At 36.5% G+C, this 27,997-nt stretch overlaps 1 protein-coding gene across 13 annotated transcripts in view; it reads left to right on the top strand.

The window, feature by feature from the left end:
- Positions 1–27,929, top strand: part of TUT4 (terminal uridylyl transferase 4) — a 133,621-nt gene extending 105,692 nt beyond the window's left edge. For 2 of the 13 annotated variants that reach the window (XM_059136639.1, XM_059136629.1), the window contains 10 exons: positions 3,359–3,436; positions 3,579–3,756; positions 4,074–4,121; positions 4,208–4,290; positions 9,323–9,438; positions 10,357–10,580; positions 11,330–11,430; positions 14,398–14,845; positions 19,357–19,515; positions 20,999–27,929. In XM_059136639.1, coding sequence (XP_058992622.1) covers positions 3,359–3,436; positions 3,579–3,756; positions 4,074–4,121; positions 4,208–4,290; positions 9,323–9,438; positions 10,357–10,580; positions 11,330–11,430; positions 14,398–14,845; positions 19,357–19,515; positions 20,999–21,087 — 1,524 coding nt within the window. In that variant the 3' untranslated portion in view covers positions 21,088–27,929. Of the gene's footprint in view, positions 1–3,358; positions 3,437–3,578; positions 3,757–4,073; positions 4,122–4,207; positions 4,291–9,322; positions 9,439–10,356; positions 10,581–11,329; positions 11,431–14,397; positions 14,846–19,356; positions 19,516–20,909 lie in introns of those variants that run through there. The other 11 variants (XR_009345211.1, XR_009345210.1, XM_059136631.1 and 8 more) reach the window with 11 other exon arrangements.
- The last annotated feature ends 68 nt before the right edge of the window (positions 27,930–27,997 follow it).

The raw sequence follows: 27,997 nt of genomic DNA, 5'->3' as shown, positions 1-27,997 counted from the left end.
TAATTCTGACATTGTGGCCTTCACTAAGATGCCTGCCACTAGTTTGAGTTTGATCATTAATAATGTAATAATAGTATTGTTTCACTAGTGATCTAAGGAACAGAGAAATCAAATGCCCTTGAATTATAGTAGGTGCTAAAGTAGGTGTTCATAAATGATGCTTGCTTTATCATCATCATTATTATTACTACTACTGTCATTAGCAGCTGTATTAATATTATTATTGGAAAAATGTAGGCAGGACTGCGGTAGCCAACTTCAAGAACTCTTCCATTATCTGCTTAACAGTGCTTGATGAAATGAGAGACAGTCCATGGAATGTTTTCCATCATAATGAGCTCTGATTGTGGGGGGCTTTGTGATACATATGAACTGATGATATATGGATTTTTGCTTCTGGCCTTTTTTGCTTGTCATATGGGACCCCATTGTCTTGCTCTGGCATCATTTAAGTATTGGTCATTGACATCGATCAACTTTTAAGGGTAAGGATATATTTAATGAAGCTGTTGATCTTTGACTCCGTTTATAATTGAACCTAGACTTGAAGTGACTGGGTATAAGTAAGACTCTGCTAAGTGTATTTTTCATGGTTAATAATACAGAGTTCTTTAGGTCAAAAGGAGCTTTCCTAAGCAGAATGATTTTGCTGTATTCTAGAAAATCATAAGCAAAAATAAATTTTCATGTAAAAATTCTAAAAGAGGATTAAGCAGTGGTGATCACACTTGATACTATGAACTTCTATGTTTTCTTAGCTTATATTAGCTTAAAAATTACAACTGAATGGATGAATCTTGAGAGCAGTATGCTAAGTGATAAGTGAAGTAAACCAGTCACTAAAGACTAAATATTGTATGATTTCACTTATATAGGGTAGTCAGACTCATAGAAATGGAAAGTGGAATTGTGGTTTTTGGGGCCTAGGAGAGGGGGGAAAGGAGAATTATTGTTTAATAGTTCAGTTTCGTTTTTGCAAGATGAAAAGAATTCTGTGAATGGATGGTGATGATGGTGCTCAACAATATGAGTGTACTTAATGTCACTGAACTGAACACTTGTAAAATTTACCATCATAATCATTTTTGTTTTGTGTATTTTTCAACTAAAAAATTTAAGTATTGCAGTTTAAATATAGCAGCAGATACTAAAGTATTACAATTAAATATGAAAGTAAATATGGAAAACATTCAGGGCCACTCCTTGTACAAATATGATTGTTCATGAGGTTTTAGGGAGGACTGAGTAGAACTCAAAACTCGAGTAAAGCATGATTGGTGTGGAGAGATAGAAATGGAAAGAGAAATTGTGTGTGTGTGTATGTAAGAGAAAGGGGATTAGCAGTAATCCTTCTAAGGGCTGAAACAGTGGAAAGTTAGAAAGTGAAATATGAGAGCTCATTAAAAAAAATAGGCGAATCAGTGTTTAAATACCTTTCAAGGTCTACAGCGTCCCCTTCACTGTGTTACCAGCCAGCATAGTTGGGTTTGGATTATAGATTCTAGTCAAAATAAGAATTATATTAAAAAGAATCAAGGTCTAACAATGTAGCTTATATTATTCCCATGTAATACTTATAATAGCATCAATAAGGGTAAAATATTCTATAATGGTAAAATATTACACTTTGGGTTCTTTAATACCTTCATTTCTTTTTTCAGGGCAGATTTGTTGTAGGTATCAATATCTAATTGCACCCTCTCCCTTGTTTGTTTTATGAAGTGTCAGAATTTATGGTAGATAAGTGGTAACTGTATTTATGTTACACATAAATATAAAAGCAGCTGGGGCGTCTGGGTGGGTCAGTTAAGTGTCTAACTCTTGATTTGGGCTCAGATCATGATCTTAGGGTTGTGAGATAGAGCAGTGAGTTGGGTTCCATTGGGAGTCTGCTTGAGAGTCTCTTTGTCTCTGTCCTTCTGCCCCTCCTCCTTTGCGGGCGCTCACATGCTCACTCGCTCGCTTGCTCTCTTTAAAAAAAAAAAAAGACAACTTCTTAGCTTAAGTTTCTGGAAACTTCACCTTTTTGTAAACGTGCTTCCAGAGCATGGCTGTATAAAGAACTTAAACTTGAGGGTGAAATTAGAGGGGCCAGACATGTTAATTTTGTAAATCACTGTGCCATCTAAAATGGAAGGGGTGATGTGGGCCACCTTATCTGATGGTTTGAAAGTATTTTCTGGTAAGCTCTAGGGGCTCATTAGAGTATGTGTGAGAAGTGAGATAAGGAAAAAATTGGGTATATTTTCTCCACTTAAGTTCTGTTAAAGTACCTTTGCTTTTATCTACTTTAAGCTTCCAGAAAGGTTCCATTTTAGGAAAAGATTCTACAGCTTAAAAGAAAAATGAAATTTGAAAACAACTGACCTAATTACTCTATAATCTGTCATTTTCATTGGGATAACAGTGAAGGGTTTAGGAGGGTGATGGTCTTTAGAATCACTACCAGGCAGGACAAAGACTAGAAATGAGGTCTGCTGACTGTGAACGTGTTGTAGCTTTTTACTTTTTAAAGAACTCATCTTAAAGAGATACTTTTCTTCTAGTAAAGGAGCATTATTCCCCCTCCCTTTCCTCACGACAGTGGATTATTATTCATAATCATGAAGATTTTATAGTTTTTATCAAGATGTCAGGAAAAGCTGTCTGATTTTCTCTTTAAAGAAATCAATACCCAGGGCCTTTCAGCATCATCTGATAGAGATAACTGATTAAAAAGTACTGGAGCCTTTCCCCAAAACAAGCAGTTCCATTGATTTCTTTTTGGTGTACAAATCAGTAGATATTATGTATTTCTATATCTATGATCCTTTGATGAAAATGTGGTCTTTGGGACACCTCAGTGGCTCAGTTGACTAAGCAACTGCCTTTGGCTCAGGTCATAATCATGGAGTCCTGGGATTGAGTCCCGCATCGGGCTACCTGCTCAGCCGAGAGTCTCCTTCTCCCTCTGTCCCTCTCCCCTCTCATGTTCTCTCTCTCTCACTCTTAATTCTCTCTCAAATAAATAAGTAAAGAAAATCTTAAAACACAATAAATAAAAATAAATGTGGCTTGCTTTTTTTTTTTCCATTTTACTTCATTAGTCTTGGGCTGGATGTGTTTTGACAGGCCAAATAGATATCATCAAATGTGTCATTTGGAGAGTCTCAAGCTCTTAGGGTATCCTTTCCTACCTTTGATTTTCCAGATACACATCACTTATTAATAACTTGGCATCAAATTATACCATCCTGACATGTTCCTTTTGGAAAGAAATATCTCAATATCTCTTATAGGTACATTCTAAAATGATATGAGGATACTTAGACATTTGGATTAGAGGACTTGAAATCTAATAATAAAATTATTTTTACAGATCTTTGATGGAAAACAGATTCCACAGAGAATGGTTGATGGATGGAATGCATTTTTCTTTGATAAAACAGAAGAACTGGTAATTTTTTCATAGTCTTTATGTTATAGAATGCTCACTGATATGTATTGGGATTTGCGTAATTTAATAATTTCACTTATATTTGGAATCCATATTTTGCATGGGTATAGATATCTCTCTCCCTCTGTTTTCTTACCTGTAGAAAAAGCGTTTACCTTCACTTGGAAAGAACACAGAAACATTAGGAGAGCTTTGGTTGGGACTGCTTCGCTTCTATACTGAAGAGTTTGATTTCAAGGAATATGTAATTAGCATTCGGCAGAAAAAGCTGTTGACAACTTTTGAGAAGCAGTGGACATCCAAATGCATTGCAATTGAAGGTAATCATTTAGCTGACATTAACTGAAAAACAAAACGAAACAGAAAGCCGGAGTTTCATTTGGCAAGGAGATAGAAGGGAAAACTGAAAACACATTAGAATTTGGAAGATTCTTCCTCTTGATTTTTATGTTTCTGTCCTTTTATTATTCCCCCTATCCTAATTTCTGTCTCTTTAAAATCTACAACTTTAGAAGAATAATTTGGTGACTTGAATGGTCTGAGTTATAAAGTATTACTCTCTTGGTATGGCTCGTATGGATATTTTATGTTACAGCGAACAGAATTCTTAATTAAAAAATAAACATTTCTTTTCTAGATCCTTTTGACTTGAATCATAACCTTGGTGCTGGAGTTTCTAGAAAAAGTAAGTTTTAAGTTTAGAAATCCCCTGTTTTTAAAGCTTTTACACATTAAGGTCTGCATCTTTATTCTTTCTTCTTTTTTCAATAGTGACCAATTTTATCATGAAGGCATTTATCAATGGAAGGAAGCTTTTTGGTACCCCCTTTTATCCACTCATTGGCAGAGAAGCTGTAAGTTTACATAATTTGGATTCTGAATCTTTTTTCTTAAAGAACTGCCTTTTTGGTGGTACAGTAAGCTTTATCCTATTTCCAAGTTGGTGTTAGAAATAGGGGAAAGAGATGATTATACACTCCCTGTATTTTTTTTTATTGTATTTATCATAGTTCATAATGAGTTATCTATTTGCTAAATTTTGTATATCTATTTGTTTAATTCTTTCTTCTGCCATTAGATTACAGATCCCTGAGGACAATGGTCTATTATGTCTCTTCACCATCTTATCTCCAGTACCTATTAAAATGGTACATTGAGGGTTGCCTGGGTGGCTCAGTGGGTTAAAGCCTCTGCCTTCAGCCCAGGTCATGATCCCAGGGTCCTGGGATCGAGCCCTGCATTGGGCTCTCTGTTTGGTGGGGAGCCTTCTTCCCTTCCTCTCTCTCTGCCTGTCTCTCTGCCTACTTGTGATCTCTGTCTGTCAAATAAATAAATAAAATCTTTAAAAAAAAAAAAAAGGTACATTGAATGTACTAAATAAGCATTTGTTGAATGAATGAAAGCAGATAGTCAAGAGTCAGTATCCTTAAATTTTGAATTTGAGGTGCTGCCCACTGCCCTTCTTCCATCTCTGGAAATTTTTATGAAACTATAAACAGAGAGGACAACACCAAAGAAATACTTTCTTACTTGCTAAAACTTCTGCTCTAATTTTGGTGTAGCCCTGGTAACTGAATTTGATGGCATGGAACTGAGAGGATTCTTTTTGCCTGAACTGGGTGGCATAATATTTCCTATTGCTCTTGGTCTCACTCTGTTTTTTGCTTGCTTTCTAGTGGGAGGAGGTCTAAGTTTTATAGAGAAAGAAACTTCAAAGAGAAGCAATCTCAAGAGAGAAACTGTGTCTCTACTATTGCATAACAAATATCCTTGATTTTGTTCAGTACAGTTTATGCACTCTTTCTTTGGGATGTAGGGTAAGAAAAGCAGAAATATCTATAGCTTTTTCCCCTTGCAGCACTGATTCTTGACATTTTTTTATTGCCCTGCCTCTTGGGAGGGGGTGGTAATAACTATAATGGAGAGAAAGAAAATAATAGTAAAATTTGAAATGAGAAGTTGTATAAGAATAAAATGTCAAACAAAATGAAAATCCAACAATGATTTTACTAACTAATTAAAAAAACAATAAATGAAGAGAGTACAGTCAAATCAAAACAAATTTGATGATGCACTGATAAAGCATTTTACCTGAAAATTGTGGTAATACCAGCTATTAGTGTGTATATATGCATATGTTCTATAGGAACCTAGCAGTTTCGTGTTGTGAGAATTTTTAGTAGACTATTAGAATTCTTAGTAAACTGAAAATGTGTTAATTTTAGTCTATGAATATAAAATTTTAGTAACTTCTTAAAAAAATTTATTTATTTATTTATTTATTTGACAGTGAGAGAGGGAACACAAGGTGGTGGGGAGTGGGAGAAGGAGAAGCAGGTTCCCTGCTGAGCAGGGAGCCTGATTTGGGGCTTGATCCCAGAAGTCTGGGATCATGACCTGAGCTGAAGGCAGAGGCTTTTTTAAAGACTTTATTTATTTATTTGACAGAAAGAGAGATCACAAGTAATCAAAGAGGCAGGCAGGGTGGGGGGCGGGGGTGGGGTGGGAAAGCAGGCTCCCTGCTGAGCAGAGAACTCCATGAATGCAGGGCTCGATCCCAGGACCCCCGATCATGATGTGAGCCCATGAGCCGAAGGCAGAGGCTTAACCATCTGAGCCACCCAGGCGCCACTGAAGGCAGAGGCTTTTAACGACTGAGCCACCCAGGCAATCCAGAATTTTAGTAAATCTTAATAACTCAGTATAAGTAGTCCGAGTAGATGTCAGTCTTTGGTCTTGAGTATCATTTGGTGTAAGAGCCAAACATCAGTTTGAGGCCTATCTGAAGGGGCCTGTGAGTCTGCTAACCATTTTTTGGACACACTTTTTTTTCTGTTTTAAAAGTCAAATAGTATTCTGTGGCTTGTTTATATACTAGGTTAACTGTTCTCCTTTGATGGACATTTAGATTGTTTTTATTGTATCAGTGTTATAATTGATATTGTAGAAAATATCCTTTCAAGTCTTCATGCTTTTATTTTCCATAGTAAAATATATTCTTTCAACACATATTTATTGAATTCCTACTTGGTTTTGTTTTGTTTTGTTTTAGATTTTATTCATTTATTTGTTAGAGAGTGAGCAAGCACAAGCAGGGGGAGTGGTAGGCAGAGGGAGATGCAGACCCCTCACTGAGCAGAGAGGCCAGTATGGGGCTCAATCCCAGGACTCTGGGGTCATGACCTGAGCCGAACACAGACACTTAACTGAGCCACCCATTCCTTTTAATGGTTGAGCAGTATTCCATTAAATGGAATATATCATATTTTATTTATCCATTCATCATCTTTGTTGGACATTTGAGCTGTTCTTCTTTTTCATTCTTATGAGTAATGCTGCTGTGAATATTTCTGCACAAATTTTTGTGTGGATGTTAGTTTTCATTTCTTTTGGGTACATACTTAACAGTAGAATTGTTGGTTCATTTTGACAAATTTATGTTTAACTCTCTGAGGTTCTGCCGAACATTTTTTACAGCATCTGTGTTATTTTACATTCCCACCAGCAATATGTGTGGTTTCCATTTCCGTCTACATCCTTTTCTCCTTTTTATGATAGCCATCCTAGTAGGTGTGTCTCTTACACTTTTATCTTTGACTTTAGATTTGAAGAGTGCTAAGTGGGTATGTTCTCTTGCCTTACAGAGATGTGGATACTGTTAGGACAAACTAGTCTTTGTGATAGTGCAAAACAAAACTGAGCTAAAGCTTAGAAGAGGGGCGCCTGGGTGGCTCAGTGGGTTAGGCCGCTGCCTTCGGCTCGGGTCGTGATCTCAGGGTCCTGGGATCTAGTCCCGCATCGGGCTCTCTGCTCAGCAGGGAGCCTGCTTCCTTCTCTCTCTCTCTCTGCCTGCCTCTCAGTGTACTTGTAATTTCTCTCTGTCAAATAAATAAATAAAATCTTTAAAAAAAAAAAATAAAGCTTAGAAGAATACTCCAGGTGGTAGGGTAAAGGAAAAATAATCTTGGTACTTTTAAAACTTGGGAAAATGATTTACTGTGTATTGGTTCTCTATCTACTCATTAGTTGAACCTGCTTTATGTTATTAATGTTATATGTTCTTGAAATGTTATGTACAAATCCAATCATATTTTAAATAAACCAGAAGATTCCTTTATTGGTAGAGAAGTCTTTTGTAAAGAGAATAGTTCTTTTCTAGAAATAGCCTGGTAAGGCAGAAAGCATGAGATTTGTAGTCAGACCAACTTAGTGTTAAATCCTGCTTACCTATCAGGTAATGGGCAGATTTTACTATGGGCAAATGACTCACTTTCTGAGCCTCTGTTTTGCTCATCTATAAATGAGGATGAAAATAATAACTGTTGAGTTTATTATGCAAAGATGCCACAGATAAATGAAGAAATAATGTGGCTGTAACATGGTTAGCACTGTTAGCAATTGTGATATTGATGATGTTTTTTTTTTTTTCTTTATTAGAGAGAGAGAGAAAGAGTAGGGGGAAGAATGGAGGGAGAGGGAGAGAGAAAAGGAGAGAAGCAGACTGCCTGCCAAGCACAGAGCCCAGCTGGAGTCTGGATCCCATGACTCTTGAGAGCGTGATCTGAGCTGAATGTTCAACCATTTGAGCTACCCGGGGAGCCAGTGATGATAATTTTTTTTTTTTTTTTTTAAGATTTTAAAAATTTGGGGCACCTGGATGGCTCAGTGGGTTGAGTCTCTGTCTTCGGCTCAGGTCATGATCCCAGGGTCCTGGGATTGAGCCCCTCTCTGCTGAGCAGAGAGTCTGCTTCGCCTTCTCTCTCTGCCTGCTGCCCTGCCTACTTGTGATCTCTCTCTCTCTCTGTCAAATAAATAAATAAAGTCTTAAAAATTTTTTTAAAAAAATTTATGAGAAAGAGAGTGTGCACACACAAGCAAGAGGGAGCAGCAAAGGGAGAGAAGCAGGGTATCCGTCAGCAGGGAGCCTGATTCAGCAGGGAGCTGGATTGGGGGCTCGATCCGGGACCCTGAGATCATGACCTGAGCCAAAGGCAGAGGCTTAACTGACTGAGCCACCTGGGCACACCGGTAAGATTAAGATAATTCTTAATCTTCTTTTCTTTTCTTTTTTTTTTTAAAGGTTTTATTTATTTATTTGACAGAAATCACGAGTAGGCAGAGAGGCAGGCAGAGAGAGAGGGTGGGGAACAGGTTCTCTGCTCAGCAGAGAGCCTGATGTGGGGCTCGATCCCAGGATCCTGAGATCGTGGCCTGAGCCGAAGGCAGAGGCTTTAACCCACTGAGCCACCCAGGCGCCCTTATTCTTATTTTCATATTATGGTTTTAGTTACATTGAAAAGTTTTTTGATATTTCCTTTTTTTTTTTTTTTAAGATTTTATTTATTTATTTGAGAGAGAGAGCCTGAGTAGGGCAGAAGGGGAGTGGGGCAGTCAGACTCCCTGATGAGTAGGGAGCCCTCCGCAGGGCTGGATCCTAGGACTCTGGGATCATGACCTGAGCCAAAGGTAGATGCTTAACCAACTGAGCCACTGGGCTCCCCATTTATTTCCTTTTTCTTTCTTTTTTTTTTTTTTAAATTTTATTTATTTATTTAAAGATTTTTTTTTTATTATTATTTATTTATCAGAGGGGGGGTGGAGAGCGAGCACAGGCAGACAGAAAGGCAGGCAGAGGCAGAGGGAGAAGCAGGCTCCCTGCCGAGCAAGGAGCCCGATGTGGGACTCGATCCCAGGACGCTGGGATCATGACCTGAGCCGAAGGGAGCTGCTTAACCAACTGAGCCACCCAGGCGTCCCTTATTTCCTTTTTCTTAAAGTCACTCTTATATCTTGGTCTTCTTTCCATTTGGATTCCACAATTCCTAATGTTTTGGGTTTGTTTTTTTTTTTTTTTTTTTTTCTAGTAAAGTTTTATTTTCTCCCTAGGAGTACTTCTTTGATTCCCGAGTATTAACAGATGGAGAACTGGCTCCCAACGATCGATGTTGTCGTGTGTGTGGAAAAATAGGCCACTACATGAAAGACTGCCCTAAAAGGAGAAGGTTGGCAAATGATTATGTATCAACATTACAGGGAAAATAAATGTGAGGCCAATAGTAGCTATAACTGTGTTCATATATGTTTAAGTAAAAAGGTTCAGGGCTTTAAATTGGACATTAGGTAAAATGTATATTGGAGTGGAATTTTTTTAATAGAGTGAGATTTATTTGTGACAGTGCTATCTCATTCATTTTTTCACTTCATTCAGGTTTTTTGTTTTGTTTTGTTTTAATTGAAGAAGCATTTATTGACACCTGCTCTATTGGGAACTGTGCCAGGAGCCCAGACAAAAAATGATCAAGTCATGGGGTTCTTCCTGAGTACCTCACAGTCCTACAAATCAGTAATTAAAATATAATTAACTGAATCTTTGAGACACTTACTGTGAGATATACCTATATAATATATACCTTGAATAATAGACATCCTTCACACCCCTGAAAATATATTTATGAAATAGACTTTCCTGTGTTTTATATACTCTTTTCAATAAGCCAGGAAAAATCGTTTCTTTAGTTATTAAGTCTTTCCAAATATAAAGAGCTTAGAACTTTACGAACAGAATGAATTCCTGGGTTCCGTCAGTGCTATATACTGACTTAAATTTAGAGAAGACACTTTCTCTAGCATCAGCTGCTCCCTCTATAAAATGGAGATAATAAATACCAACTTCTAAGGATAATTATAAGATTAAAATTCAGTATTAAAATTTTTTTTCTAATTTGATATTGTATTATAAAACTCCTACCCAGTTTCTGCCATAGGAGTAGGTGTGCTCTAAATGTGAGTTCCCTTGCCTTAAAAAAGGTGCATGAAACAATCAGTATGTTAATCCCTTTATTGTGAGACTTTTGTGTAGTTTAGTTTGTTCTGTGATTCATTCAGTTTACAAGTCCCTAGCCCCGCATTATTGGTATCAGCAGTTTACTGTTTAGACTAAAGAAGAAAGACAGTGAAGAAGAGAAGGATGGGAATGAAGAGGAGAAAGATTCCCGAGACCTTGTTGACCCCCGAGACCTCCACGACACTCGAGAGTTTAGAGACCCCAGAGACCTCAGATGCTTTATATGTGGAGATGCAGGACATGTACGAAGGGAGTGTCCAGAGGTCAAGCTGGCCCGTCAGAGGAATAGCAGTGTGGCAGGTAAATAGAAAAGGCTAAAAGTAGTTTTTGGTAGAAATAAGGTCATTTGTGTTGATGTCATTCTAAGGACTCTTGATTCCTCTCTTTTCCAAAGTTAGCAGTATGATTTTGGACCTTATAATTTCTTAAAGAGAGAAAATTTAGACAGTCCTTTATTTTGAATAGTACTCAGATGTGTTCACTATTAAGGTCTTAACAGTTTGTTGTATTCAGTAAACTCCCTTTAAGTATTCTTTGGATTTGAGTTACCTTCTTTATCAAAAGATAAGAGAAATTAATTTTTTTTTCTGGGAACACATACAAGAGAAATTATATCTCTTCCCTTTGCTCTTATGCGAGAGGGAGATTTGTTTCTGTTATAATTCATAAGTAATTTTAAGAATTTGAAACCCAAATGAGAGTTTAGTGAAAGAAAAAAATAGAGTATTTTAGAAGTGATGATTTCTAGTTATTGAGATTCTTGTTGCAGAAGATATTTTCTTAAACATATCATCTCATTTAGAAAAGGAGTATTTGTCTTTTTGTTCTTGTTTCTACCACCAGTATATTTTTTTAAGCGATTTACAAGATTGAGAAATAACTTAAAAAAAATTAGTTGTTACAAGTCCTACCTAATAATACTATAAAGGTCCAAGTTTATAAAATCTCAGAGGGATTTGAGATTCTTTAACAGAGGAAGGGAGTTATTGATTGTCATTTCTCTGTTGTTTTCTTTATCTGTTGATTTTCTTTCTGATGTCTTCTCTTAGCAGCCCAGCTGGTCCGCAACCTTGTAAATGCCCAACAGGTGGCTGGTTCAGCCCAGCAACAGGGTGATCAGTCCATAAGGACTAGACAGTCCTCAGAATGTGTGAGTACTCTGCCTGCAGAGGGATTAGTTTTGGTGGGAAGATAGTACAATCTTTGATAGGTTACTGGGTTGATCTTTTAGACTGGCAAATAGTCATCCAGATAACAGTGCTTTTGTATTGGTGTTTCTGCTAGGCACATGAGATGGAATGTGAGCATGACCTTTGGAGTAATGCTGATCTCGGCTTATATCTTTGGGCAAGCTGCTTAACTTTATTGAGCCTGCCTAAGAGAACAGCTACCTAATATATTTGTTCATTAGTTAAAATAAGGTAATTGAGTTTCAGGCCTTGCCTAGTAGCAGAATATCAGCAACATTTATAAAAATAAACCCCAAAATGGAGATGTGTTAGGGGTTTAATATGTTAGGGGAATACATACATGGCATTGGACTTGCTTGAAGTCTTTATGTGTCTTCTCATAGCTGATATAAATACCTAATAAAATATATCTCGTGAAAGAACAGTATTAAATTGGAGTTCACAAGTTTCATATTAACTTTGCTGAGTTGCTCTTAACTGTTGTGTAAATCTGTATTCACCTTGCACTTATTAAATTAATTCAGTATTAATTGGATGCTTCCTTACTTTATTTTTTTAATTTAATTTTATTTTTTCAGTGTTCCAAGATTCATTGTTTATACACCACACCCAGTGTTCCATGCAATACATGCCCTCCTTAATACCCACCACCGGGCTCACCTAACCTCCCACCCCACCCCCCTCCAAAACCCTCTGTTTCTCAGAGTCCTCATGGTCTGTCTCCCCCTCCTATTTCCCCCAATTCACTTTTCCTTACTTTAAACCTGGTACTATGCTTGGTGCTTCACACTTAATCCTTTGCGTGGCATGTGAAGTGGTAGGTATTAGTATGATCAAATTTTACAAATTGGGAAGCTGAGAAAAAGAGAAATTAAAAGATTCAAACTCAGGTCTAGGTAGCCTCAACATTGTTAAGAATTAAACATGCTTAATCTGGTATGATCTCTTTTAGAAAAAATTCTCAAAGGATTTGTAGATCAGTATAGGAGAATCTTAGAACAACATTTAGAAGCCCACTAACCCTGTCTGTAATATTTGAATACATACTATGGCCCTGACATTTTCATAAATGTTATATAACAACAATAATACCAGCTAACATGGTTGACTGCTGTGTGCCATATATATAATTTCTCCTGTTTCTTGTAATAAAATATTGAAAAAGTACAGAAAGTAATGAACACCCATGTAGTACCACCAGGCTTTAACAATTCTTAATATTTATTATATTAAAAAATCACCCATGGTTAGTAATCCCTGTGCATTCCTGTTGGATGCTGTTTCCATCTTAAAACCTTCCTACTATCCCTTCCTAGCTACTAAAATGTATCTACTGTCCTGAATTTGGTGTTTATATTTTCCACAAGTACTGCTTAACCTACACAGAGATGTATGAGATAGATTCTGTTTATTATTTATACATTACAGGTGAAGAAACAGAGATTTAAGTTTCTTGCCTGAGGTCAGCACATACTTGGAACTAGAACTTGAACCCTCAGGCCCTGTCTTCAAAACCTGTGTTCTAACCACTTTCCTCTGCTGCTTCTAACTTTTACCCTCTGCTTTAGCACTCACTTTCCTCTTACTTGAGATGTGGGTCAGAGTCTGTCTAATGGACATTGTTCTGATATCTCACAAAGCACTTTAACCTCAACATATGTAGAATGTAACATACTTCTCTCTAAATTCCTAGACTTGCCACTTCTTGGCTCCTGTGTTCTCCATCTCACTGAATGATCCTGCTTCCTAGTTTTCTTTCCCTCAAACCCCACATCAGTCAGTCATCAACTCCTGTTATTTCTACCTATAAAAAGTAGCTCACAGCTATTTGCTTTCCTGTTCCTATATTATATTTACCTAGCCTAGGTTACCATCATCTTAGGGCCAGCCTTTTAATCACTCTTATTGGTCTCCCTCATCCCACCCCAAGTGTTCTCTATTTCATTCCCATTAAGCCAGAATAATTTTTCTAAAATACGGATTGATCATGTTCCTGACTGGTTTGAAACCCTTCAGTGGTTTCCCTGTGCACTCAGGATAAAGTCTTAACTACAAGGCCTATTGGACCCTTCATTGTCTTGTACCTCTTTAGTTCTTCAACCTCAAATCTGCCATTCCCCTGCCCTTATACTTCAGTAATAATAAACTTCTTTCAGAATCTGATTACTTAAACAAGTCAGGTGTTCATGAACCTATTTTCCTTCAGTCATGTTGTTCCCTCTGCATGAAACACTCCTCCCATTCCCCTATCCCTGCCCTCTTTTGTTAGACTGATTGCTATTTACCCTTGTGTCTCAACTTAAAGGTCACTTCTCTGGGAAGTTTTCCTTGATTTCCACTTTCATTCTTCTTATTTTTTTCTCCTCTGGAAGTATGTTTAGATATTCCTGCTCTGGGATTTCCTTATACAATATACATCATGCATTCTTTATCATAGTAATCATTGTATTTCATTGTAATTGCTCATGTAATCTCTTCATCTGCTCTTTCTCCTTTCCCCCATAAAACTTTAAATTCCATGAGGGCATACATGCTAGTATTGTATTTTTAATACCTAGAACAATGCCCAGACATAACTGACACTCAGTAACTTGTAGAGGGACTGAATCAAAGTGCCTGTGAGATACTTAGATACAAGTTTCTAGTTACAATTGGAATGTGAGTTCTGCATGATGGAAATGACGTCTGGGCTCTTTCTTCTTTGGGCAGTAAAAAGGTTTATGGGGTAATATATACGTCAGAGAGGATTTTGAGGATTTTTGGAGAAAATTCTATTTTCATGTAAAATGAGGCTCTTATTCACATAATAGAGTTGTATTTATAATATTCTAATAAAATAACTAATTTTGTGTTTAGATAATCTCTGCTTTTATAACACTAACATGTTTTTAAATTAATTTTAAAATGTTATCTTTTTCTCTTTGCAGTCTGATTCACCATCTTATTCTCCTCAGCCCCAGCCGTTTCCACAGAATTCTTCCCAATCAGCTGCCATTACTCAGTCTCCATCCCAGCCAGGATCCCAACCCAAGCTTGGCCCACCTCAGCAGGGAGCCCAGCCCCCCCATCAGGTCCAGATGCCTATGTATAACTTTCCCCAGTCACCACCAGCTCAGTATTCTCCCATGCACAATATGGGATTGTTGCCAATGCACCCTCTCCAGATCCCTGCCCCATCCTGGCCTATCCATGGTCCAGTGATCCATTCTGCACCAGGCAGTGCCCCCAGCAATATTGGCCTGAACGATCCCAGCATCATCTTTGCACAGCCTGCTGCCAGACCTGTGGCGATCCCTAACTCCTCTCATGATGGACACTGGCCTCGTACTGTGGCTCCAAATTCCCTGGTGAACAATGGTACAGTGGGGAATTCGGGTAACCCTTCCTTTTCTTCTTTTGCATCTGTCTGTAGAAAGGTTGGGTGATTGGTATGATTGGTTGCACTTGGCGAAATAAATGTGAGGAAAAGAATGACAAGCAATATTTATGAGGGGCAGTATAGGATTAGATAAAGGGTATGGACTGTGGATTCACACTGTCTAGATTTGAATCCTAGCCTTGCCATTTATTATGTGGCATTAGGCAGTTGCTCAGTCTCTTTGTGCATTGGTTTCATCGTTAAAATAAGGATATTAATAACATTTAATGCACAGGGATATTGTGAATATTAAATGAGGTAATATACATAAATGTTACTTATTTTAAATTTCACTACAGTACAGTTTGATTTGGGTATTATTAAAGCTAATTTTATGGTTGAGGATATTGCAGGGTTAAGTAACAACTATCAGGCTTTAATAATTAATCATAGCAGATCCAAGATTTAAACCAATTTCTTTCTTCAAAACCCGTGCTCTTTGCCTTAGCCTCTTTACTATCTTCCAGTAAGGACAATTCTTTAAAATGATATTAGTAGCACTTTGTAACATTAAAAAGTACTAGTTTTTTCCTGATTTATAGAAATACATTTTCATTATTGAACATTTGAATAATAAAAAATAATCTATATTCTCAATTCCTAGACATAATTGCCAAGTAATATTTAGGTGTCATATGATCCAGTCATTTAAAAAAATATTTGCATAATTGAAATATTTGATAAACCAGAAGTCTTGTTTTATACCCAGTTTTGGTTGATAATTTTTTAAAAAGACTTATTTATTTATTTTAGGGAGAGAGCATGCACAAATGGATGGGGCAGAGGGCAAGGGAGAGAGAATCTCAAGCAGACTCCACACTGAGCCCAGAGCCTGACTGGGGGCTCGATCTCATGACTTTCAGATCACAACCTGAGCCAAAAGCCTGAGTCAGACGCCTAACTGACTGCGACACCCAGGAGCCCCCCCAATTTTTTTGAAAGAATCTTTTTTTTTTTAAGATTTTATTCATTTATTTGACAGACAGAGATCACAAGCAGGCAGAGAGAGAGGAAGCAGGCTCCCTACTGAGCAGAGAGCCTGATGCGGGGCTTGATCCCAGGACCCTGGGATCATGATCTGAGCCGAAGGCAGAGGCTTTAACCCACTGAGCCACCCAGGTGCCCCCCCAAAATATTTTTATTTTAAAAACTGTATTATTGGGGCGCCTGGGTGGCTCAGTGGGTTGGGCCGCTGCCTTCGGCTCGGGTCATGATCTCAGGGTCCTGGGATCGAGTCCCGCATCGGGCTCTCTGCTCGGCGGGGAGCCTGCTTCCTCCTCTCTCTCTCTGCCTACTTGTGGTCTCTCTCTGTCAGATGAATAAATAAAATCTTTAAAAAAAAAAAAAAAAAAAAAAAAAAAACTGTATTATTGAAAATTTGAAATGTATACAGGAGAGAGAATAAAGTATAATGAACCTATTCCCCATTACCCAGCTTTTAACAGTTACCAGTATTTGCTAGTCCTTGACTCCTTTAATATCTTTTCTTTTTTTTAAGATTTATTTATTTATTTTAGGGGGGTTAGAGACAGAGGGAGAGGTAGAAAATCTCAAGCAGATTCCCTGCTGAGCATGGCATCTAACACAGGTCTCAATCTCACAACCTCTATATCATGACCTGAGCCGAAGTCAAGAGCTAGACACTTAATCAGCTGAGCCACTTAGGTGACCCACTCCTTTTCCTCATTTAAAGAAAGCTTTTGGCTTTAGTATTTAATCAAATCTCAGGCACTGGGTCAAATTTCTGTATAATCTTGTTTGTATTTCTTAAACACACAAAACTGTTACCATATCCAGTATCCTCTAATACCCAGTTCTTCTTCTTCTTCTTCTTCTTTTTTAATACCCAGTTCTTGTTCATTTTTACCTATTTTTCTAAAGTTGTTTTTTTTTTTTTTTTAATCAGAATTCCTACAAAGCGCCCTGTACATTACAGGTGGTTATTATATCTCTTAAGCCGCCTTTAATTTATAATAGTTTCCCCTCATAATTTTTCCTCCCATATAAACTGTTTATTAAGAAACTATAGCACTTCCTACATTGTAATGTCGGCTGAATTTTATTTTTGTGGCATTGTTTAAAATGTACCTCTGTCCCCGTATTTCCTAAATTGGTAGTTAGTTAGGTCCAGAGTTTGGATTAGATTCAGGTTATTTTTTTGGTAAGAATTTTACTTTCTGGTTGGTGCTATGTTTCCTGTTCCCTTATTTCAAAAAGAACTTACTTTCTGTTACTCTCTTAGTGACCTAAGATTGATCAATGAGTTGGATATCCATTATAAAGTTCCTTGTTAATTTTTACATAATAGTCATAGCTGTTGTTGATAATTATTGCTGATAACCATTATTTCACTAAGGGTTGTAAAATGATTTTCTTTGCACTATTTGTGAACAGAAAAGTTCTTCTATAAACAACTTTTCCTTATTAACTACTTGATTATCCTAAAATGTAGTTTGTATAGGAAAAGTAGGCTAAGCTTGACTCTTTTCCCTTTATTAATTCTCAAAAGAATTTTGGCAGTTTTTAAACAAAAATAGGTTGTTGCTTAGAGCACTATGATAGAGGAGGTATCTCTAAACTCTTCTGAGACAATACAGATAATCTGTTTTGCTGAGGGAAAATGTCAGAATGTGGGAACTCATTTAGACTTCCAGGGTCAAAGGATATGTGGCATACTTGGCCATTCTAATGTGATCTCTGCTTTTGTCATTCAACAAAAGTTTATTGTATATATGCCATGACATGTGTCCTGATCGTTACTGAGTTATATACCCATGAACACATACCCAGTGTCTTGCCCTTTTGTATAGTGGCTCAGTTTTTATAGCTTTGTTCCTTCCTGTACCACTACTAGTTGATCTCTTTCTGCCTTAATGAACTAATGAACATCCCACGAACATACCATACTGTCTCTTATCCCTAATTGTTTACTTAATTTGTTCCATCTGCCTGGAAAGTCCTCTCCCTTTTATCTTTCTTGCCTTTTTGCACATCCTTTTGCTTTGCTCCAAAGCTTGGCTAACTCACTCACCACCCCCTGCCTGATTTTAAAATTTAGCTCACTTTCTGCAGGATGCCCTTAACTCATGTTGATTCTGCTCTCCAGTTGTGTTCTTTTTCTCCTCCATGTTTATATTATGAAAATATTTGTGAAAAATGGCCAAGGGAAATTAGATATATTCTAAGAAGTACACTTTTATGTCAAACATCATTTCTCAATTGATCTGGACCTCAGTATATATTCCCAGTCTCATTTAAAGAAATAAATATACCCTCTAGTATAGCTTCAGCTCTTAACTGTAACTTGATTTTATGAACTTTGAATGAAACAGCTGCTTTGTTTTTCTGGTTACCTCCTGAGAAGACTGAGCTTGTTAAGAATATGGCTAGTATGGGTTTTAGTCTTCTTGCTGTGTACTCCTCCCTTTCTGTACCTCCTAATTTGCATTCCTGCTAGGAAGTTTAATGAATGTGAGGATAGTGTCTTTTAGATTATTTCCTGCCACATTATGATCCTGAATGAGAAAAGCCACCAAAAATGGTCCAAAGGATTCAGTAAGTGCTTTGAAAAAGTGTACTTTGAAAGATGTACTTACAGATACATCTTAAAGGGAAGTAGATTGTGGGGTAGTTTGCCATAGAAAGAATAGTACTCGTATTTTTTTGAGTTCCTACTTACATACCAGGACTTGGATAAGCCACATTACTTTTTGTCATCTGATTTAATACTCACACTAGCCTGAGGTGCGTAATTGAAATTTAGTAATTTTTGGAACTGGGATTAGAGTGTCAACCTTGTTGGCCCCAAAGCCCACGTTCTCAACCATTACACCGAGTGCTTTAGCTTTTAATAGAATCACCTTCCAGGCCATGATATAATTGTTTCTAGGATAGTTGGCATTGTTTTTAGGATAAAATATAAGTTCCTTAATGATGTACTATAGTTCTTTGAAATATAAATTCTACCTTACCTGTCTAGCTTTTTTTCTTATCACTACCTACCTTTATTCCTTTCTCTGTATCGCTGATTGTTTTGCAGCTTCCCAAACTTGCTCTGCTTTCCTGTTTCCTGGCTGTTGTATATGCTGTTCCTTCTGTCTAAAATATGCCCTCTTTGCCCCATTTTGCCTAACTTGTTCCTTGTGCTTTAAAATTCAGTTTAGTTAATCATCCTTAGGAAAACCTCTATTCTTGAGCCAAATGTGTTAGCCCCTTCTTTATAACACCTTCCACCCATCTGTTATAGCAGTGGCCACATATTATTCTATGTTGTATTCTTGTATGTCTCTTTATGAATAATTTGAGCATATTTACAGTGTTTGATTCTTTAAAAAAACTGGTATGCTCTGTATTTAGCATTGTTCTTGTTCAGTGGTAGGTTCTCAATAAATCTCTGTGGAATGAAGGAATATTTAAATGAACAAACTGATGTTTTAAAGTATGTCTTTCCTGTCTTGTTAAAATGCAGAGCCAGGCTTTCCAGGACTAAATCCTCCAATTCCTTGGGAACATGCACCACGTCCCCATTTCCCTCTTGTCCCAGCTTCGTGGCCTTATGGTTTGCATCAAAACTTCATGCATCAGGGAAATGCCAGATTTCAGCCCAACAAACCGTTCTATACTCAAGGTATTGTTGTTTACAAATTCATTAATAGGCTGGGTGGGGTGGTTCTGGGACAGCAGAAGCTATGTGAAGGCCAGGAAAAAGGAGTGAAATTTTAAGCATTGGATAAACATTTATTGAAAGAGCATACTGTATGTCACACTGTGCTAATGCTTGTTGTTCAAGCAAGAATTAAGCAAAACTTGTACACCTAATGATCATTTTATTAGGAGAGCCAGACATCTAAAATAAACAAGAATAGGCATGTAGAGGGACTCAGTTAATGTTATCCTAGCAGAGATAACAGGAGATAGGGACACCAAGGATCAATTCACACAAGATTTTGACATTTGAACTAGATTGTGAAAGAGACACAGGATTTTTTTTTCCCCTACAGATTTTTTAGAGATTACAGGTGAAGAGAGTTCTTAGCTGAGGAAATAATATATGCAAAGTCAATGATATCTGCCTGATATAATGAGAAAAAAAGGAGAAAATAAAAGGACTAGAGTATAAAGTAAATGGGAAAGATGTGTATGTGATGAGGTTAAAGAAGATAGGCTGAAACCATATTATGAAGAACTTTTTGGACTCAGTTAAGTAAATGGTAGGGATCTAATGGAAGTTTTTGAATTGAGTAGTGACATAGTCAAATTTGTTTTATTGAACTAAGACTTGAATGACACTAGAATTCATTGTCTTTTGTTGGTGCTGAGGTACCAATAATGGCTTTGATCTTAGTAATGAGTATTACAAACTAAGGAGTACTTGTAGCATTTTATCTAGCCTGCTTGCCTCAAAGCTATTTCAGTTCTAATACGGAATGTGTGAGTCTGGCCCTCAGCTCTTAGTTAATCTAGGAGTTAAAAAACTAGAGTCAGAGTTACACTTAAACTAGGAGTTCAAGAGATTAAAGAAAGACAGTCAGGAAATGTTGACTGAATGAAATGATAACTTTAAGGGGAAGCCCCTGGTCTGGGTTTCAGGCTTGATTCCATTTAAGCCTTCCTAAACTATCCCATGTACCTCTGGGGCATCCCTGTACTATAGAGTGGCAGAACATTGAGTATGGTGGGCTTATTCTTCCGAGTAGAGAACTAGGATTGAGGAAAGTTACTTTTGGTCCTATAAACCCTTTTAGGGTTCAGTGGGATTGTGTGGGGGATGTCTGAAGTTCTTCACTGGTGAATTTGTTCCTTTTGTTTCCTCCCCTTCATTTCTCTTCTCATTCACATAGCCACATTTCCCTTCTGTCCTCCTCCTTCCCCTGCTAAATGTTTTTGACATGCTTTATCTCCTCTTTACTGTGTAAGTAGAAAAAAAAAAAAGAGAGAGAACTAGCTACAAGTTAAATTCTAAGCGTTGTCAGATAAATAGGCACAAGCCTTTCAGTTTCCTGTCTGTGTTGTGTCCAACAGACAGATGTGCCACCCGTCGATGTAGAGAGCGTTGTCCCCACCCACCAAGAGGAAACGTGTCGGAGTAATGCGAGTCCATTTTCTTTCAGCTGGTCTACCGATGCACAGCAACCAGCCAATCCTGCTGTCTCAAGGGTATCCGTACCTCAATGTCAGTTACATTCAGCAGAAAAAGTGACATTTAATGGAAAGCAAAACAAATCAGGTCCTGATTTAAAATTTTAACACGTTTAGATAGCTTATTTAAATTCTAAGACTGTTTTTAAAGACTGTATTATTTGTATATAAATATGAACTATAGTTTTTACTAGTATCACCAAATTGAGTGATACAAATTTCATCTATTTTATTACCCTATTTTTAAGGGAATTTTATGTTTTGTTTAATCTTGATGAATTGTATAAAGAGAGAATTTAAAAATTACATTCTTTATTTTCTATTAGCTGTATTCATACTTTGGTTGCTTCAGACTTTATATATATTGTTCTTAAGAATTAGGAAAAACTTTCATGTGTTTTAAATTTGTCACTTCTATTCTTTACAGAACCTTGTAGTGCCAAAAAACTTTTTAAAAGGTAAAAAAAAAATAAAACTACAACGTGAAGATTCAGAATTTTTTTCTTTTACATTCTTGTCTATTGAAAATAATCAAACTTGAACAGAAAGTTGCTTTTGTCTGTATTTGAAGTAATTCTATTTTAAGTTAATAAATCTTTTTGACAAGAGTCAAATTTGGTTAATTCATATGGTTGTTAGATCATGGAAATACAACGTAATAATTAGGACATTTGTTTTACACTCCATGAATAGAGTATTCTAAATTACAGACTTAGTTTTAGAGATCTAAGGATCTTTTTTTTGTCCTTTATTTTACTGGATCTTCACAGCACCCAATGAAGTTGACAGAAACATATGCTATCTCCATTCTATAATTGAGAAAACTGAGGTGCAAAACAATGAAGTGAAATTCAAGGTAGCACACTTATATGTTGGAATTGAAACAGATCTTTTGAAGGAGAATTTTTAAACGCTGAGGCTGATACTGGCAGTTGGAGTGGAGGGAAGATATTTCTTACTGGGTTACTAGTATGTGCCAGCATATCCATTTTGAGTTCTGTTACTACCTGGAATGCACACTTGCCAGGATGGTTTTTACCAATAATCACTGATTATAATTGAAATTAAAACTTGTGTTCTGGTGGTATTTTGGTACATCAAAGTTGAGGTCATTTTGTCTAAAACCCCCAGGTACATGTTTGTCAGGGATTTTGGACTAAATGATGGTGTATAAATTTGGAAATCTGCAGAATAAGTAAATACAAATGTATTTTAAGGATAGTGTATTATCTTTGTTCTGCTTTCTCAGATATGCATTACTTAAATAGGAGACTACCTGTGCTTTTGCCATATTTTCCAGCTTGGAAGATGCTTGAAATCTATTGCAGGATGTTGAGGGCTTTCCTGCCATATTTGCAGCCCTGAAAAGGTATTTATTAAATGTTAAGATTAGGTGTATTTACTGTTAGTTTTTCATATTAAAACTTCAGTATCTTTCAGAATCCTACTAAATGATGGACTTCACTCATTTGTTTTGTTAAAGAGATAGCTGGCCCAGTGTATACTTTTATGTTAAAATACAGGCATACCTCAGAAATCTTGGCAGGTTAGGTACCAGGTCACTGCAATAAAGTGAGTATCACAATAAAGTGAACAGATGCCTTTTTTGATTTTCGCAGTACATATAAAAGTTATGTTTACACTATACTGTAATTGATAAAGTATGCAATAGCATTATGTTGAAAATATACATCTTAATTAAAACGTACTTTTATTGCTAAAAAGATGCTAACCATCAGCTGAGCTTTAGTGAGTTGTAATCTTTTTGGTGGTGGAGGATCTTGATGAGTGCTGACTGATCAGGGTAGTGGTTGCTGAAGGTTGGAGTGGCTCTGGCAATGTCTTAAAACAAGACAATGAAGTTTGCCATATCGATTGACTTTCCTTTCACTTGAGCACTTGGGGCCATTGTAGGGTTATAAATTAGCCTAATTTCAGTATTATGTCTCAGGGAATAGGGAAGTCCAAGAGGAGGGAGACAGAGGTCAGTAGAGCAGTCAGAACACACACATTTATTTAGTTTGCTGTTTTACATGGGCATAATTTTTGACACCCCAAACCATGGCTTAGATCACCATAACAAATATAATAATAAAAAAGTTTAAAATACTGTGAGAATTACCAAAATGTAATAGAGACACAAAGTTGTCCAATGCAATTAGACAAAAGGTAGCTATATACTTGCTTGATGCAGGGTAGCCATAAACCTTCAATTTATTTACAAAAAAACCCCAACAAAACCAAAATTCATGATCTGTGATAGTGCAATAAAGTGAAGTGCAGTAGAACAAGGAATGCCTGTATGACTTGGAGCACTCAGGATTTTTTTTTGAAGTTAAGTGTTTATGTATTTAATCTTTTTTCAAGTCTTAGAGAACAGATGATGAGGTGTACAGGATGTTTATTTTACTGTTCTTTTGTATATACTTGAAATTTTTATTGGGAAAAAATTCTCCCAACAAGATACTGCCTCCAGCTCAGCCTTATTTTCTATAGGAAGGCAGACCATCTGGCAAAAGGTACTTTTGGGGCAATAAAGCCCAGTGACCTAGGTTTTAATTATATGACAGTGTTTTATGTAGTTACTTTCAGCATCTCATTTGTCCCTCTTTCAGCAATTACCAGTGCCCAGTAAATGGCAAAACTGTACCAAGTGGAAAAATAGAATACTCTTAGTTCGTAGTTTATACAATAGTAGTTTAGAAGTTTGCAAACTTCTCAGAGAAGTTGTAAACTTAAGTTTTTATTGTGAATCAAATTCATTGTAGAGTAATTGAAATGCCCAGATTATCAATTTTACGTAGAGTACACATACACACACTATACTTAAGATCATATTGTTTTGTATAATGTTTAATGACACGGAGAGATTAATATTTTCATTGTCATTAAAGATTATTCAAAAGTATGAATATTAATGATGTGTCATTTATTTGTTTAGTCCCCTACAGGTGGGACATTTCTGCTTTTTTTCTCCTGTATAAATAATATGTAAAATGATGGGATAAAGCTATTTTTAGCTATATTATGGTGAATTTATGTATTTATATTCATATGTGGGAATATTAGGTAAAAAGGATAAAAGGTCTAAGGTTCTTGCTATATATTGCTACATTGCCCTCCAGGAAAATGGTTACCATTTTGCGGTCCCGACAAACAATATATAAAATGTACTGGTAAGCTTATAAAGTAGCTTTGAAGTCCAAACAGTTCATTTTTTACCCTGGTAAAGGATAATTTAAATGTGTTTATTTTAAAAAAAAAAAAAAGGAATCTTACCTAAAAGAACAAAGTATAAAAATCACACAAAAGGGGGCGCCTGGGTGGTTCAGTGGGTTAAAGCTTCTGCCTTCTGCTCAGGTCCTGATCCCAATGTCCTGGGATCGAGCCCGTATCGGGCTCTCTGCTCAGCGGGGAGCCTGCTTCCACCCTTCTCTCTGCCTGCCTCTCTGCCTACTTGTGATCTCTGACAAATAAATAAATAAAATCTTAAAAAAAAAAAAATCACACAAAAGTCCATCTATCAGAAAATAGATACTGTTAAGAGCTGGTGAACTTCATTCATTCCACCTCTCTTTAAGTAACCTTTACATCCAACATGGGATTCGAATTCCTGAGATCAAGGGCCACACACTCTTCCAACTGAGCTAGCCAGGTGCCTCCCTCCATCCCCAACTATCTTTCTTAAACATAGACATACATACATACAAAAGTGGGCTCATATATTATGTTTACTAAACATAGCAAATTAATTTTACTTGGACTTAAAAGTAAAAGAAATGCTTAACTTTTGAAGTTTTTTCTATGGTAGTTCTAAAAGATTCCTCTTAAAATTAAGGACAGTTACAGAAAACATAGAGCTATTTCCTAATTCTCATGTATGTTTTAATTAGAAACCATTTATAACTCCTGTTATGAAAAATATAATCAGCAAACTTAATAGTTCCTCTACTTCTTGCTTATATTACTTCTTACATAGATATTGTTCACATACAAGTTGAACCCTAAAATTATTTCCCATTATTTTTATTTGGTCTTTAGAATTTTTGACACCACTCCCTTTATGGCTTTTTTTCAAAGTCCTTGATTTGATTCTTATTGGATGAATTTCATTATCAGGCAGTTTTTTAGTATTCCTATTCTCTTTACATTTTAAAGAAAACAGCTTTAGCTAGGTATAAAGTTCTTATCACTATTTTCCGCAGACCTCTAGAGCCTTTTTGCTTCACTGCCTTAGGAAGTTTGCTGTAAGATGAGACCAGCTTGATTTCCATCGCCTTCATTATTTAGGACTTGATTTTTCTGCTTATATGTCCCTGTAATTCTTTATATCTTAAATTCATCAGGATACTTGATAGATTTTTATTATTTTTATAAGAATTCTCTTGTATCTGGACATCTCATTTACTCAGTTCTCTTCATGAGGAATGTGAATTATGCATACATAGGATTTCATGTGTTTTATTACCTTTGTAGCTTTTACATTTATTATTTTCCATTTTTATTTCCTCCACACTTTATTTTATACTGTTATCTAATAAGGCTTTAATTTCTTCAGCTTTTCAAATCTTCATTTAAGTTCTGCAAGCTTATTTTCCATCCCTTACCTTTTAATATCATCTTTGAACTTGTATACTTTGTGTTTTTGTTTTTTTTTTTTAAAGATTTTTGTTTATTTACTTGACAGAAACAGACAGCGAGAGAGGGAGTACAAGCAGGGGGAGTGGGAGAGGGAGAAGCAAGCTTCCTGCTGAACAGGGAGCCTGGGGCTTGATCCCAGGACCCTGGAACCCAAGGATCATGACCTGAGCTGAAGGCAGACGCTTAACTACTGAGCCACTCAGGCACTCCTGTACTTTGCATTTTTAATCACTTTGTTACAGTATTTTTTCAGTCTGTGGAGAACTTGATACTTTAACTTTCTGTAGGGAGTGACCAGCATCTGTGAGCATTCTTTTCTGATTACTGTTTATTTAACCTTAGGTCGTACATAGATCAATTATATAATGGAACAGGAAGGGGCTAGTGGAATGAGCTTTCAAAGTTGTGTTGTTATGTTGGAAGACTTTCACCAAATTAATTGTGGGAAGTGAAATAAATTTAGTGGTTTACACCAAATATTAAAAATACAGTAAAAAAAATACTGTAGAGGAAAGATCAGAATGCATTTTACATTAAGGAGTATTTTTTCCCCAAAATTTGTTTCAGTTACAGAATATATGTGTACAGAGGTAAAATGTAAAGTGTTCCTTAATACTGGCTAGTCAGAGTTACAAAGTTAAAGTTCTAGGGCCTCACCCAGTATGTTAGCAGATAGATGACAGAAATTGCCCTCAGCAAAGTTTGTCCTTAAGCTCCATCTTCTCTGGAATTCTGTAATTTACCAAATCAGTCTCTAGAGAGATGTTCAACATATCCCACTCAAGAACTCTTAGCTCTCTGAAGTAATGAAAGAATGAGAATAATCTGTTTCCTGCTAGAAGTTGGCTGTGTTAACCATAATTTGGTTCAGATTTCACCATATACCTGAGTAAGTATGCACTAAGTTTATAGTTTGAGAATGCTTATTTCTGTTATTAAAAGTTGTTGGGTTTTTTTTGAAATTTTTAATCTTATATTTTAAAGTGAGTATTTTTAACAATATACTGGATGTTAACTTTGTTGGTCCATAGGTCATTAATCCAGAAGACATTTCTTTCCATCCAAATCACTTTGGTAAAGAAGTAACTGTTAGGAAAAAAAAAAAAAGAAAGAAAGAAAAAAAGAAAAAGAATGAACTGTTAGGACTCAATAACAGATGTAAATAGAGGTGTTTATATTTAATTCTTAAAGGCAGTCTATTATATAGTTGTCTAATGGATAGCAAGAACCGTTATGGCCAACTTTTATTAGCTCATGTATTATCAGGAGAGGAATCCTTGAAGAATATGAAATCTCAAATATCCCAAAATGCTTTAATATTGCTGCAAAAGTCCTTCAGTTCAATAGCAAGCAAAAGAATATATGACCAGATAAAACTTCCCAAGAAGCTGGATCCTATGAGGCATTTGGTCTTCATAATCCTTACTGGGTCCAGAGCTGCAGAAAGTCAAAACACTCCCCCTCCCCCGCTCCTTTTTTTCACTTTTCCCTTTTGAAAGGAGGAAAGGTAAGTACTGGTAGACAGAACTAGCAAAGATCCCAACACCTTCATGATTATCAGTGCCCGTGGACACTTTGCATTTCTTATTTTGCTTCTGAATACTCAGACCTTAGCTTCTTTGCCATACTGTCTCCTAATTCTACCACCTTTCTGAATGGTTCATTTCCATTTTCAGTTGGTTAACTGCACTGCTTCCCTCTCACCAGTGTTGAGTGTTGCCAATGATTCTGTTGTTGGCTTTCTTACATAAACACTTCCTGGGCAATCCCATTTAATTCTGCATCTTCATAATTACCTCAATGTTGTCAATTCCGGGTTAGTTCACTATGCTCAACTCCATTTCCTACTTCTAACAACTTGGGCTTTATCTAGTTGTACTATACCAGCCTCTAATTACACTTTAGGATTAAACTGAATGCAACACTTTACCAACACAACTTTCGCCACATGCCTCTCTAAAGCCTGGCCTCTTCCTGTTGTATTTTGTAGCTTTGTGAATGAATGGCATTATTTTCTAGCAATTCAGGTCAAAACCCCAAGTGGTATTAGATATTTCCTCTTTTTTCAGTCTTGTTGCACTACTGCTACTGATATACTTGGATAATGTCAGTGCTTACAAGATAAAGGCAGAGCACCATAACCTCGAATTCAAGGCTCCTGGGGAAGAAGAAATATCATTTAAGAATGTTGTGTAAAAGGTATTAAGTTTCATTGTTTGAACTGTTCGATGCAATTGGATTAAATGATCCAGAGAAGTCTTATATTTGAATGCATTCTTTTCTTCTTACAAAGCTGCTGCTAACTTGTCAGTTCTCATGCTATTATTACT

This window comes from Mustela lutreola, chromosome 10 (assembly GCF_030435805.1).
Source record: "Mustela lutreola isolate mMusLut2 chromosome 10, mMusLut2.pri, whole genome shotgun sequence".
NCBI lineage: Eukaryota > Metazoa > Chordata > Mammalia > Carnivora > Mustelidae > Mustela > Mustela lutreola.
Note: the sequence above shows the minus strand (reverse complement) of the source record. Positions and strands in the feature narration are given on the sequence as shown.